The following is a 15,790-nucleotide window of genomic DNA, read 5'->3' on the forward strand; positions in this document are numbered from 1 at the left end:
ATATCCAAGTATAGTTTTAAAAGACTGCGTCTCCTATTTAGTAAAGTATAATAAAAGAATAGTGCTACAGGTACAGATATTCCATTTTTGACTCAATACATTTTGATATTTATAATAATCTCATATATAATCTCAACATAATTCCATTAATTAACTTAGTCTATTTCATCTTTGTCAGTGAAATATTTTAATTTGACCATACTATTTCAACTACTGCTACAACAACAACAACAAGTACTACTACTACTACCACTACTAAGACTCGTTAGCACTAAAGGCAAATATAAGTGTGCCAGAATGAATGTCATACACGTTTCAATAATCCATATCGGGAAATATATGTCATTTGCTCATAAATGTATATCCGTTGATTTCCGATTGTCACATGGGAAGAACTGACATAAGTATATTTCGTTTCCTTTTCTGACTCTGAATAATAGTCCAGTTTTGATATGGAAATAAGATTTTGTTCATAACATCAATATGACGTGGAACATGGTATTTATCATCATAGGTCTTCTTTTCAATGGTATGTATTCATACATAATTATACTAATTTATACTTATTAATCGTAAATATCAATAAATGTATGTATGTATGTATGTATGTATGTATGTATGTATGTATGTATGTATGTATGTATGTATGTATGTATGTATGTATGTACCGTCCTAAACAGATCCAACGGAAAACATTAATAAATGTACAAGACAAACATTCACATACAGTAATTAGGTATTGTGTCCTGATTAATTTTTAACAATTGTGTATATATTTCCTAATAAATAATTCCACGATTGTTTAGCAGATTAACATGTATTCGATTTAGGCAATATGATTCAATTCTTGACAGAAAGTATCTCTAGTTCGTATTATTTACTGGATTTTTCTAATGATTGTAAGTTACGTACTTCTCTTTTTTTGTTGTTAAACTTAATGTATAATCAAGGTAATGGTGTCATTAATTATCGACATTTATTAAATATTTAATGTAGTTATTTATTAAAATTCTAATTTATTGGAATTAAAAAACGATCAAAAATATTCTTGGACTAAACATTCTCTTGGAATGATAGTGATATCAGACAAAGTCACTGAGGAATATATTACTTTGATGCATCAAACTACTGTTAGGACATCGCCACAATCCAGACCATTGGCAAAGTAGTACCTTCGAGACTACTGGCACATCAACGCATTCACTATTATAATGTATATGGAATGCCACTGGAATTCGATTGGAACTTCATACATTTTGGACTTGTGATATACGTTTAAGAACTATTTTTGATTTAAATCACAATACAACTTCTCTATACATTTTGCACATTGTATTTATGAAAATTAATTATTTGTTGAATTTTATAAAAAGTCTTGGTTTTCGCTTTTTCCTGTTACTTTGTTTAAGACCAAAGAGTGGTGACAATATAAAACAAAATATTTCACGTTGGCCAATGAATCAGTGAATTGAAGATTTCATTATGGCAAATATTACGTAATTATAATACATATTATATTGAACATAAAGCAATAACATAAAGCTATTCCATTATGCGCTTTATGTTATCCAAACTAATTTCCAAGACATGTTAGTAGTATGGTGGGGCTCATTAGGGACAATGGGACTTACCATTAAAAACAGGGTCCCGGCCCTTTGGGAACTATGTAAATTTAACATGGGGGAAACTGGCCCGGCTCTTTGGGGACAATGGGAATTAACATGGGAATCTATTTTGGGTTAGTCTAGGGACAAGGGAAATTTAACATGGGAGAAAAAAGCAATTCTAGGGACAAGGGGAATTTAACATGGGATTTTTTTTTTGTTTTTTTTTTAAAATAAAAAAAGGGTAGGCAATTGAAAGTCTATCTCTTTTCGAGAGATTGGAGTGGCCCTGAAAAGGGCCTTTGGGTTTCTTTTTCTTCTTCTAACACCTCCACTTCTTCAACCATCTTCTCACTTTTGCCACTATTCCTGTCTTCTTTTTCTCCTTTTCTGGCATCCAGTCAGGATGACCTAGAGCTCTAAACTTTTCCAGAACTTTTATCCAATTCTGATTCAGCCTCTCAAACCCTGCCTGTTCTTTTTGTTTTCCTCATCCTTTCTTTCTTTACTCCATGTCTCCTTTATCTTCTTTACTTCTTCCACCATTACTTTTCTTATTAATTCTTCAGCTTTCTTCAGCTTTTCCAGACCTCTTTTGACAAAGGGCCAATCTAACCATTTCACCATTCCATCCAAAAAGCACCTTACGTCTACAACATTATCCAAGGCCTCTTTTAACACTCCAATTTTGACATATGCAGGATTAATGAACCCTCTCAACTTCTTCACTTCTTCTTCTATTAACTCCTCTATCTTCTCCCTGGATACTTTTAGTTTGTTAGCAAAGTCCAGACTGTTTCTTATCCTCCATTCTCTTTCAATTCTTTCCACTACATATTCACTATCTATCATCCAGTAGTATGTTTCCTTTAAGTTGTTGAACAGGTCAGATACAGCTACCATTTTCTTTCCGTTATTCCGTAGAATGGTGCGAATGACGAACATTGTGGGTTCCTATAGTTAAAGCGCGGACGTGATGGAAAAAATCCCCCTAAAACAAAAGTTATCTTACCTAGATCATAACCAAACAACGCGCGAACGTGATGGAAAACATCCCCTACTTTTCTCATCTCATATTATCCACTATCTACATACGCGAAGCAGCAATAAACAAACCCCAAATCTACTATTCCCACACGTCAAAAATCAAAAAACATTATCATTATCTACTATCCACACAAACGTACGTAAGTGCTTACAAACACAAACACATACACTCACACTAGGAAAAAAGAGTCAGTGTTTATATTCACACTACTCTACATACACACATTGGCAAATAGATTACTATTTCTTTTCTAAAGGTTTGGGTAGCCCTGAAAAGGGCTGTTTGTTTTGAACTCCATGGCACCTGGTTAATGATGGCACCTTCCAGGCCTGGCACCACACACACATCTCCTACTCCAATCTCCTTTCACTCTTTTTTGGGGGAGAGCAGAGGCGGAATGAGTGGCTTCAGAATCCCAATCTTCTGTCTCTGGGATTCTGAAATTTCCTTCTTGTGGCTGTGGTACAGCCATTCCTCTCTCCTTTTCCTCCTCTTCTTTTTTTCTTCTCTCCTCCTCTTTCATCCTTCCCTCTTCGATGATGGCCTCCGCGGCCAGTTCATAGTTCATTTAGTATGAGCCTGGCATATTCCAGGTGCACATGAAGTTCCAACAGTTTCGCTAGCCTTTTGCTCATTCTCTAGTGTTGATCAATCAACAAGGGTAGCTAAACTGCTAAGCAATTTTCAATTTATACTAAAAGCGCGGACGTGAAGGAAAACATCCCCTAAAACAAAATTTGATTGATTGATTGATTGACCAAAATTTATCTTACCTAGATCATAACCAAACAACTCGCGGGCCTAAAAGAAACACTCACTCACTTTTTTACTACCCATTACCATTTTAAAAATTTTCATTAAAAATAATATACTATCCACATACGCGGAGCAGCAATAAACAAACCCCAAATCTACTATTCCCACACGTTAAACATCAAAAAAAAAAACATTATCATTATCTACTATCCACACAAACTTACGTGAGTACTTACAAACACAAACACATACATTCACACCAGAAAAGAGTTAGTTTTTATATTCACACTACTCTACATACACACATTGGCAAATCGTTTGTTATTTCTTTTCTAGAGATTGAGGCAGCCCTGAAAAGGACTGTTTTTTGTGTGCGAAGTTGAAGCTAGGGCGATCTTTTATATTCTAAGAATGTGACGTCCTCTGACGATAGACTTTCTGACGATAGGTCTGCTTCTTCGGAAAGAGAAGAAGAACTCTTTGGCGTCGATAGGACGATCGACAAAGCCTCTGTCAGGTTCAGGTTGCTGCTGATGTTGTTGTTGTTGTTGTTGCTGCTCTCTCTACTGTTTCTGAAGTCTGTACTTCTCTGTCCATTCTTCTTTCTCCCTGTTCACTTCTTCTCTGAAGAGCTCTTCTATTAGGTCTTCAGTGACTTTTAACATTCTCACATTCTCTATCTCTTCTGGCTTCGGTATCAGACGGTGTCCGACCCTATGCAAATTCACGTAGGCTTCGTTTAGCTTAGCTAGTCTGGAGCACATCTTCGTAGGAGGATGAGTCGACAATGGATGGTTAGACTGGAGGATACCCCGGCTTTAAAGTCGCGGACGTGAAGGAAAACATCCTTCCACGGTTTTCGAGCCGCAACGTTCAATGAGTGTCATGAGAGGGATAGCAAGAAGTCAAAGAGCATGAATCAAGATTCCTATAGCAAAACAAACCACAAAGACATTTTTTCTTCAAAACACAACATTTTTTTATTCAAAATCACTTAAAACTAACAAACAACTATAACATTTTTAACAATAATCCAACAATATAACATCAAACATTTTTTTCAACTAACACATTATTTTGGACAAGGCTGACAACGTTGTGAATGAAATTGTGATTTCCACTGTTGGAAGTTATTAGGCCATTGATGGACACTACGTTTCCTAGCTTAAGACAAAAGATAAGCATAATGGTCACAAAACCATTTATCTACTTTCACATCGTTTCTAGAAGAAGAACGAGGATCAAAATGAGTCACTAAATGTTCTAAGGAATAGCCCAGGCTGCGATGATGCAGAAAATACACACAATATTGTCCACACACCAAGGAATCTGTGCCTTGTAATTTCACATTATTGAATCGGGTGGTCTGAGCATTTCTTCTCATAAAGTCAATGACATCGTCTTCCAAAAGGGGCAATCCATACGAATCAAAATATTCCACACATCCTTCATGAGGAAAGTAGACGGCTACCCAGTGGGTTCCTGAGAGATGACTGTCGTCCATGTTGATCACATAAACTTGATGGTCTTGAGGTTTGCGATGAGGTAGTTCATCTTTAGCACAGACGACAGGATTCCAAGAAGCCGTGTACGAACTGTGGTTCAAAAGGTAATAAAGTTCCCAGGTATCCATTGATTTGAGTGGGTTTTTTTTCTTCTTCTTCACAGGTAATAATAAGTGATCAATTCGATCCTGACTTTTTGCTTGAAAATGTCTGACAAGCAAAAGGCGTTTAGCTTCGTCTCCCCACTCTGATTAAGGACAGCTTCGATACGATGAATCTCTTGAGTGGTTAATGGTGGACAAGAATGTTCACGTAAGTCTTTATACCACTGATGCAACACGACTTCGTCCGAGATGAGACTCCATGTTTCGTCCAGATACTCGTCCAGTTTTTCTTCTTGACTCAGCATCAGGCAGTTATCGTGTTGAATTTGACTGGGATGATCGTTTTGACATCCATAGCAATCTTTCTTGATCAATTCCGTCATTTTTTCGACCAAGTGTTTGGCAAAACAGGAGACTAAATGGGCTTCTTTTTCTGGCCATGTCGACTTCATCATGATAACTTCTTCGTCTTTGTCTTGGGTTTCTTCTTTTCCTTTCACGGTCTCCTTACATTCCATCTCCAAAGTTTCTCCACTTTGTAAAAAGGGATAACAGTCTTCCATGGTTTCTAATAGTCTAGAATGACTTCTCTCAAACTGTTGATTTCTATGGTATTATCGAATTATGCATACAGGATGACGTTCACCGTTACATCAGGGTCTCGGATTCCAAACTGAAGTTCCACACGAATCTGGCCGGATTTTATAGGGTGGAAATGTCCCTCGTCGCTGCCTTGGTCGGGAGTGAAATCAAAAGCCCACAAAGCATAGCCTCCTGCATAATCGTCGTACGTAATACCGTGACTGGTGTTGGTTCCTAAATGTCCGGTAGCTTCGTACAAGGACAAGTACGCTCTCAAGTAATTCTTCGCGGCACTAGAGTTAGGCTCAAAGGGTCTGGTACACAAGGCCTTGCCGTCGCGACTGACTTCAATCTTGGACACGCCAAAGTGTCAAACTCAAAGGATTTTCGTTGTGAAGTCCATTGAAAGCTGAATTCCTGACGATACCAACGATCAAACGTTTGGGTAACTGTCCTTGGAACAGATGATCTTCGATCATGGATCGCTCTCCAGCAGGAATGGTGAACGTTTTCACTTCCACGCGTCGTATCGGATACTTAGCGGTCGTTCTGCTCAACGTGTGACTGACGTCGTTTCCCACTTTGGGTAATACTTCCACACGTCGTACGTAGAGCCTGGCGTCTTGGATGACAGTTTTGTACTCGTTAGCATGAGCCATCAAATGGAAAGCAGCAGTGCTACGATTCAGTCTCAAGCGGATATCCACGCCGTTTAGCAAATACTTTTCTTGCAGTCACATGTCCAAATGCAAACGATCCATCAGTTCTAAACTTCGCCCTTGCAGAATTTTATTTCTACGTGTGTTAAACCCCACATTGTGAGGATTGTCATCTGCTGTCAGGGCTGTATCGTTAAACGTGGTATCAAGCTCTGTGTCAGGTTTCCATACCACGAAAGCATCCAGATGAGTATTCTTGGCTTCTTTTCCGTACGTCAAGAGATTTTCCAGGTAGGCACGATAAGGGTAAGTATCCATGCTGGTGCTGACCAGTTTGTTATTCAAGTACAAGTCCACTTCCCTGAACAAGGAATGCATGAAATTGTTGAGCTACTCTATCATTGGCTCCAGGATTGGTGTTGTCCGCCGCTTTGATCACTTTCACTTTCAAGTACAAGTAACTGCTATTCAGATCGATGTAATCTTCGGGTTGTCCTTTGATTTCAAACTCGATAGGAGCGGAATCCGTCAAAGAGGAGACGGGATGAAATTCCACCCATTGGGATTCTTGCATCGTCATCATGGTGGGTGGCATGGCAAACAGATCCAGTTCCGACTTGGAACAGGCGCAAGACTCTCGCTGCATCATTTTTCTCTGTGTCTCAATACTTTAATAATCGAAAACGTCTAAGTCTCGAACGGTTCTTCTTTTCTTTGTCTTTCTAGCTTTAGAAGTGTGAAGTCTGGTGAAAGGGTGTTTTCTTCGTCGTCTCTGTCTACCTTGTCCTTGCTGTGGTGTCAGGGAAGTAGGAATGCCTGACTCGGTAGCGTACAAAGCATTTATAGGTGTTTCTCGTCGGCCTAAAAGGTTTCTACCCGTTTGCAGCAAGACATTTTTGCCTGCACTCAAGAAAGCTTCTTTGGGGTTTTGTTTGTCAATGATGACATTTTGGAGAAATTCTTTGCCTTGTGTCAGTGCCGCATCTTTCAAGGCGTGCAATCCGCGTGTCACCATCGGTTTCAACACCGGGGCCACCGAACGAAAGGCCGATTTTAACATATCTCTTAAACCGTGTCCTCGCTGTCGAGCAACCCCTCGGTAGAGTGGATAAATGACTTACAACTCGTGAGAGAACCGTTTTCGAAAATGGAGTTTCACCGTGACTTTTCCTTTGGTGAATGGAATATTTTGTCCCACATCTCCTTTTATAGCAATGTTGACCGTATCCAAATACGACTTGCTGACAGGCAAATAGTGAGGATGTACAAATTCGCGGTGGACGTGGTAAGTGTTTCCACCTTCCTCGTCAGCGGCCGTGGCAGAATCCACTTTGAAAGGAATGACACGCAGTAACGGTACAGAGGTGTGTCCGACCACGTTGTACTCCACCACATCGGAGTACACAAAAATCAAATTCAGTCCTTGGTTCATTTCTACCAGGGGAACGAAATAACTTGCTAAAAGAATCGTTGTCGGAAATGACTGGTAATTCGTTTTTCTTGATCATGGTCATTCTCCTATTCATGTCCCCACCCAACATGTCAAACAATTCAGGACAAAATAAAATAGACATGATTTTACCCCCATCACATTTCATCAAGAAGCGACGAGCTGCTTTGTGGTATTCCATGGTGACACTTTTTTTGACACTTTCCAAAGCTTTAAGAAACACGACATTAAATCTGGAGGTAACGGTGCTGACCAAATGTTGACCACTAAAATAATAGCCTGGGGGAACGAACAAGTCGTAGGACCACTTTTGAGTTTTGTCATCGTAGCTTTTGTGCTCATATTCAAGTACTTTTGCAATGGTTCGTCATGAACTTCCACCGTAAAAAAATTTTGATTAGGAAGGACATTCAGGACTTGGGTCGGGTGAATGATTTCCACTAAAGCCACTTCCCAATGGGCTTCTTGATCTAATTGGATGGCCTGAGGTAATTTGGCCGTGTAACAGCACAACGTGTTCTTGGGAAACACCTCCATAGAACTGTCACTGGGTAAGGTTAAGTAAAACTGGTTGTTATTGTTCATAATTCCAGAGTTCTGTGGCTGTCCGAGGGGTTACTGGACGTAAAAGGCGTGTCTCCGCCTAAAATGGGGTTGTTGTTGTGGTTGTTATTGGAGTGGTGACTGACATAGGCACTGGACACAAGGTTCCCATTGTTCCCGGGAGGGATTGGGTAGCAGGTAGCCGATGCAACTGCTTAATAAAATGGTCCACAATTGTTTGTCTCCTTTTTGCAAACTCGAATTGGCAATAGCTGCCCCAATGACACAATACACGACGAAGATCTGGCAGTAAAAGACGATTTGTGTTTTAGGCACACGTTCTCCACACCACACCCACAAGGGTTGTTTTTATAAATCTTGCAGAGAAGAACTGGGTCAAGGAGTGGTCGTCGTAGCTGCGTCTGTGTGAAAGGGCATGATGGTCACTTCTTTTTATAGTCGATGACTTGCGAAGCGTCGATCCAAGAATCGAAACTGGGTGGATATCCTTTCCAACGTACTTTGATTTCTTTGAAACGTCGTTTGCCTACTTTACGGGTTCTGCGTTCGAGAATGCTTTCGATGTCGTACAAGTCGTCTTCTTTTTTGGTGACACGTTGTAATTCGGGCAAATAAAACGTTCCTTTGAGCACTCCTTAGTTCATGTCTTCCAATTTATAGACGGCAGGATGACGGCCATGCACTCGTCCAGTGACACGAAACAATTCGGTAGTCCAGTTAGGTAAGTAACCTTTGTCGAAAGTGCGTTTGGTTTTGCCAATGCGTACCCAATCTCCTACGGCCAACACTCCACTTTTCTTGGGGACAGCCCTCGTCGGGGACGTACCAAACAGGTGCTCAAACACCAGTACTTCGTTGTCGGGAGTCACCTCTTGCGGGGCACTTCCAATGCTTCGATGGTAGGATTGGTTGTACGCTTGCACTAGGTGCGGTAAGATGTCGATGTACTTCAGAGTGTGGTGATGCGTAAAATATTTCCACATGCGTTCTTTCAAAGTGCGTTGAAAACGTTCCACGATGCTGGCTTTGGTTTCGGGATTCTCGGTGGTAAAAAAATGAATGTCACGTTCCTTTAATACATTTTGGAAAGCTTGGTTCAGAAATTCGGTGCCTTTGCCCGTTTGCAATCGAAGAGGGTGACGACCACTTTGTTTCAACACCCGTTGCAGGGCTCGCTCTAACTCACGGCTCGATTTGGAAGTCAAGGGTACGACCCAGGCAAATTTGGAAAAGACGTCGATGACACAAAACAAGTATTTGTAGCCGCGATTGTAGCTGGCCAAATGAGAGACATCGGCTAAATCGGCTTGCCATTGATGATCGATGCCTTCCACTCGGGTGCGACTTCCGGAAAACTTGCGTCGAATGGGTTTGTGTAAGTGTCGGTCGCTTGTTCTTGTAACCATCGTTGCACTTGAGGTAAACCGAGACTTTTCAGTCGAGTTTTGACAGCACGATACAATTTTTGAACTCCTGCGTAACCTGCAGGATGGGAGGGATTGTAGTAAATGCTAGCTAATACTTTTTCCATTATTATTTTGTTTTGTTAATAAGGCACCCACTCTTCGAGGATGCTACTTTGGGTGGGACGAAATGGTGGTTTGGAAATGGATTTACGTGTCCGATGGGCTACGGGAGTAGAAGTCGAAGGTAGTGGTGGTGGAGGTGGCAATGGAATGGCTTTGGTCTTCTTTTCTTTTTTCACTTCTGGTTTCCCTTCTTTCTTTTTCACTTCTGTCGAAGGAGGAGTGTTCATCATCTTTTTAACCCAAGCTTTCATTTCTCCTCGTTGGGGTGTGGGGGACGGGGTCAACAAGGATGCTGCAATCTTACTAGACATGGGAGCTGCTGACGGTGTTTGAAACACTCCTCCCATCTCTTCCTCTTCAGGTCTTCGTGGGGTAGCATCTCTGGTGACCATTGGGGATGGCAGTAGTGGTGGTGGTGGTAGTGATGATGGTGCTGGACTTTTCATCAAGGTCTTAAAATCTTTCAGAGCGGGTAGAGTTGTAACGGCTAAAGCTTTCTGGTGAAAGAGTTGCAGTCGTTGCAAGAGTTGACCGTACTTTTGCGATTTTTCTGTTTCGGACAAATCTTGGCGATCCATCAAGGACTGCAACTCATGTTGTAACTGGGACATCTCGCTCAAATTGGCATTGGGATGTAAATGCGGGGTGCGTTGTTCTTGCCAACGATGGTATTCCATCCATCGTTTGTAAGGCACTAAAACTAGTTTTCGTCCTTCCATGGGATGTCATGGGTCGATTCTGAGATCTTGGGACTTCAGATTGCCTTTTTATCTTGCTCCCACCAGTCCTCCCAACATGGTTCCCAAGACTCCTTTCACCAATGGGCCTAGCAACAGGGGTAAAATTCCTCCACGTTGGACCAACATCTTTTTTTGACGAATGGGGATTTTCTTTTGAACCACCTCTTGGGTGCAAGCTTCAAAACCCCCTTTTTTCCAGTCACGGACATCTGTCCAATGAGGATGTAAGTCACAAGCTGCACACACATCGTCATACACGTCTTCGGTAGCTAAAAGTTGACGAATCTTTTTTCCCGTAAAGGTCGAGAAGTATCCAGATGAAAACGCAAGGCTTTGAGCAAAAGGAGTCTTTCGTGATCATTTAAGGACATTGGGGTGGTAAGTACTGTTCGTAAAGAGTCCACAAGGAATCGGCTGGCAAACGAAATCCCAGAAAACAAGTCACTAAGACACACACTATGCGTCGTCCCAAATTGAATGGATACAGTTTTTGTAATAATTGATGGTAATGATCCACGGTTTGAATATTTTCATTGAGTTCCTTCCACGGAATCTGTTCAATCACATGTGATAAAAGTCGTGGAATGGATTCCTGTTTTTATACTCTCTTTGTTTCGGAAGCAATACACGTACTTTCTAGCCAGACATCTTCGTTCTCCAGTGGAGAATCTAAATCTTGCATACTGTAACCTAAACTTCAGAGTTCGATTAGAAGTTTCCTCTTCCTCTAAGTAGATTCCACGTAAAATATGTTGGTAATCCTTTAACTTGTCTTCCTCAATGCGATGCACTAGATGAATCTCGAAGTAACCATAATGATGAATATTTCTTTCATTCACTAACTCAAAGTGTTGAACAAGGTCTGACCACTGAAACAATTTCTGACGAATCAGTTCTTTTATACCATTCAGGTACCAGTGGTTAAACATCTGGTGACGTAACGGATGCAACTGTTCTTTACGTTTGACTTGTATTTTGACCAGCTCTCGGTAAATGCGTTCTCTCAAGTCCACAGGCAAAGCACAAATGTTCTCTTGTAAAGTATCCATGAATAGGTCATACTAAATCCTTTTTCTGACACAAAAAATGTACCGTTTGCACAGACATGGTTTTACTTCAGTGTCGAATTTAAATCGTTTAATCACTAATTTACACATTACAATTCGTTCAGAAGTTTCCTCTTTCACTAAGTTGAGATTGTGTAAAAGATGTTGGTAATTCGTTAACTCTTCCTCTGGAATTCGATGCAGTAAGTTTACAATGTAGTAGATAGAATCATCAATAGGAAACCAATCCTTTTTAAAACCAGAGGGTCGCTGATTAATGTATGTCCAATGGAACTCTTTCAACTGAATCAGTCCTTGTATGGCATTCAGGTACCAGTGGTTCAAACACCGGTGACGTAACGGATGCAATTGTTCTTTACGTTTGACTTGTATTTTGACCAGTTCTCGGTAAATGCGTTCTCTCAACTCCACAGGCAAAGCACGAATGTTCTCTAGCAAAGCATCCATGAATAGGTCAGTCAGCACAATTCACAATCTTCTCCTAGAGCAAACGTAATCCACATAGTGAGTAATTTCTGACCACTGCCACTCAGGGTAACGTCCAAGAATCTCATCGAAATCTTTTGATGTAAACGGTTTAGAGTAATATAATAGGATGAATGCACCCTTGATCCAGAGAAATCTAACACATTGATTGACTTTTTTTCACTTTCCTCTTGTGAATTTCTTGGCACAAAAGTTCTACAGTCACCCATTGAGATTTCACTCTGGCAAGCCCCTGCCAAACTTCTTTGTAAATCTTCTCTTGCAGTTCTTTAGGTAATGATTCAATATCGTTTTTGAAATGAAGTTTAAATACTAGTCTTGGTGATGTCCAACATTTGACTCCTAACCAATTTGGTTTCTTCTTCTTCTTCCACGACATGGTAAGTTACTTTAATGTCTCGGTCCCACTAAGGGTAAGTAATGACAATTCGGTGACCAACGAGCATGTTTTAGGTAGACCGAATCTTGTGGTTCCCAGTGGTGAAGTGACGCAACGCAACTGAAGCACTTGACTTTATCCCCTTCGCCCAAGTAGAAAAATCCGGCTCTGGCTAATTCTTCGGTGGTCGGTCCTCCCAGATACTTAGGCCATATTCCTTTGAACGATTGAAGACGATTTTCAAAGACGCAGTATTCCAACAAACGCACAGGAAACGAATATTCGTCTTTCAAAGGTTCGTTTCGATGAGGGTGGGGTGACATGGACAGGAGTTTGCTCAGGGCTGGATGACATCCGTAGGGAGGTAGACGTGAAGGTGGACATTCACCTTTAAAGCGAAACCCCGTAAAGTGTCCAAGAGGACGAGCGGCATCGCTTTCGCATCACTCAGGTTTGACACGCACAGCATCACTTTCCATGATAGGGGTAGTGAGAACAAAGTTACCATGATGCTTTACGGCATCGCTAAAGTCACAACGTACAGCATCGTTCCCATCGCAAGGCTCACAATCGCATTCCACTTCAGAAGCCCCAAACTTGAACTGTGCCTTTCTGAACTTGTTTTGTGTTTCTCTGAAGGTATTCATCTTGTTCGCTTGGTCTTGGTAGTCACAATGAACTATCGATCTTGCCTAGGGTTCCTTTTTATATACAGACCAATACCGACATGTCCATACGGTAAGGTGAAATGATTGGGAAGTCGCACTCGCTTCTGGTACACGATTTGATAGACTTTTTCCAAGGGTCGACTGACGATGTGGTGAGTGGGTAAACCTTATAACTTGTTGGGTTGATAGGTGATCACTTTAGAGTGTTCATCTTCTCTAGACTGCAAGGCTTCTTTCAATACGCCAAAGTTCACCACTCGACTGGTACGATAATTCAGAGTCAATCCTTTCACTTTACACTTCGTGTGCACTTCTCCTTGTTTGTCCCCGTATTCGTAGCCGTAATTTTTAGGACCACCACTGACGTAACTTAGAATCTTTTCGTCGGGGTGCTCGTCTGCCCAGGCTCCTAAACGGTCTCCTTCGATGTCAGGGTGATATTGACTCGGGTGATCGATGTAAATGCAACTGTCCGTGTCAAAGTACAGGACACGTTCCCCTAACAGTTCTAAAGCTTCGTACAATTTTAAGCGAGCATGAGCTGTCACGTAAGCCGCAATGATGACATTTCCAAAAGGGGTCGTCTTGTACAAAGTCCAGATCTTCTTCGTAATTGACCAAGATCAAATTCTCGCGAACGACGTCCACGTGTTTCATGAATTTGGTTTTGTCGTGAATCATCTGGAAATAGCGGGAAGGTTCGGTCAAATATTTCGTCTTGGGTAAATACGGTCGTTGTGCCATTTTGCCCCACAAGCAATTTAACATCACTTTGGCAAACGATCGCCTGCCTTCGTTTTTCTCGATGTGATCTAAAGGGATGCCTTCTTGTTCATAGTATTTCTCTTTGAATGTCTTTTGGTCTTCGGGAGTGTGACACCAGGACGGATAGCCACTGGCTTCTTGCTTCAGTTTCAAAAAGGCATCCACGTAGTCTGCGAAAATGCCTTTCTGCGTGGGGTCACCCTTGTGATATTGTTGTGTCTTGGGAAAGTGACAAATTTCGTACACTTCTAACAGTTGGTATCCCATGTCCATAGCTTTGAACAATTCTACGCTGACCCACGTCCCCGTCAAGGCCCGTTCTTCCTGGGTGTGCTGACAAGGTTGATCTTGGTTGCACGTTTCGGCACAAGTACGGCACAAAGGAAACATCAGTTTGCCTTGGCAATGGTGAGGTAAGACGGGATGATATAGGTTCGTGGGAGACAAAACTTTGCACTTCATCAAGCCTTCGTATTGTCGAATGTTTTTCAGGTCGATGTGTTCGGTGAACAATTGTGGGTGCCCTGCAGGAAAAAGCGACAATATTTGCACACGTAGGGATACAGCGAACACACGTCCAAGTATTTGATTTCTTCTCCTTTCTCTTCATCGGCTTGGTACAGCAAACAGGTGGCATTGGTTCTTCCTCCGTACAAACTATCCCTCGGGTTCAGGGGGTCCATGAACTGGTAGCTTTCCACGAGGCGTTTAAACTCGGGATCGGTTTTCAAACGGTGATCGTACTCGTGTTCCCACATTTTCACCACTTGATATCCTTCCTGTTCTAACTTTAGGCGTCGCTGGCAAGTGGCCTGGTACAAGTCTTCCATGGTTCGTTGTAAAAACTGATTTTTAGTGCCGCGGTCAGGGTAACAGACGGGGCATCCGTGAAATAAGCAACCGTTAAACTCGCACACGATCTTGGGATTTTCTAAGTCCCAGTCATCGACCGAATGCGTTCCGATGGTCTTTTCGCCCCCTCCGTTGCGGGCATGCTGAATCCATTTGTCTTCCTTGTCGCACAAGTAATGTAACCAGCGTAGGGTTTTGACCAAGTATTGACGTTTGACATAGTTGGTCGTTTGAGGACTGATGACAGCCAAGGTGTTTTCAGGCATGAATCGTTGTCGGTAGACTAAGGAACACGCTTTGGCAGTGGTGCAAGCTTCTTTCAAAGGATCGACCCCTCCGTGTTCCATGAACAGTTCTTGAAATTTTCCACAGCAACGCCGTAAAATGTCCACGTCGGAACGACAATACTTTAACATTTCTTCCTGAAAGTCGAAAGGGTCTGAGGCGTGAGCCTGGTACCAAGCGTAGAAATTTTCTTGTTGTTCGGTACGCATGTTGTCGGGGTCGTAATAGTGAGCCTCGGGCAAATGGTAGAACGGCATGTTGATTGGCTTCCGTATTGAAAAAGTGAGGAAAATAACCTTTAGCCATTTCTGTCATTCCAAACATTTTAGGCATTCGACTCAAAGGCATGGCCAAGTAACTCATCGAATCTTTAAACTGCACTTGTCGCACTTACATGAAAATGATTTTGGCTCCGTTCAAAGTGACTTTAGGACGTTGAATGCCATGTTCCGTATAGTACCTCAAAAGAAACTGTCCATTGTATCCGGAGAAATTGTGAGCCATCACCGTGGCATGACGATGACAATCTCCGTAACGTTCGATGTCCTCTTGGCTCCACGTCTTGTCGATGGGGTGTAAGACCCATCGAGCGAAATCGGCTAGTGTGTTCGGTCCTCGAAAGATTTTTTCACGCCCTCCAGGAATCTTGCTGCAGTGAGGGCAGTAACTCAAGATAGGTTCTTGAATGCACTCCTCGCACGCTCGATCAGCCACGCAGAAATTAGGAATGTGAATGCCGGTCTCTTG

General features: G+C 41.8%; 1 protein-coding gene across 1 annotated transcript in view; it reads left to right on the plus strand.

Moving 5' to 3' along the window:
• Positions 1-444: 444 nt before the first annotated feature.
• LOC149791240 (uncharacterized) overlaps positions 445-15,790 on the plus strand; it is a 36,506-nt gene continuing 21,160 nt past the window's right edge. The window contains exon 1 of the mRNA XM_089969163.1: positions 445-529. Coding sequence (XP_089825289.1) covers positions 484-529 — 46 coding nt within the window. The 5' untranslated portion in view covers positions 445-483. The remainder of the gene's footprint in view (positions 530-15,790) is intronic.

This window comes from Sinohyriopsis cumingii, chromosome 9 (genome assembly GCF_028554795.1).
Source record: "Sinohyriopsis cumingii isolate HCF-2022 chromosome 9, ASM2855479v2, whole genome shotgun sequence".
In the NCBI taxonomy this organism is placed as follows: Eukaryota; Metazoa; Mollusca; class Bivalvia; order Unionida; family Unionidae; genus Sinohyriopsis; species Sinohyriopsis cumingii.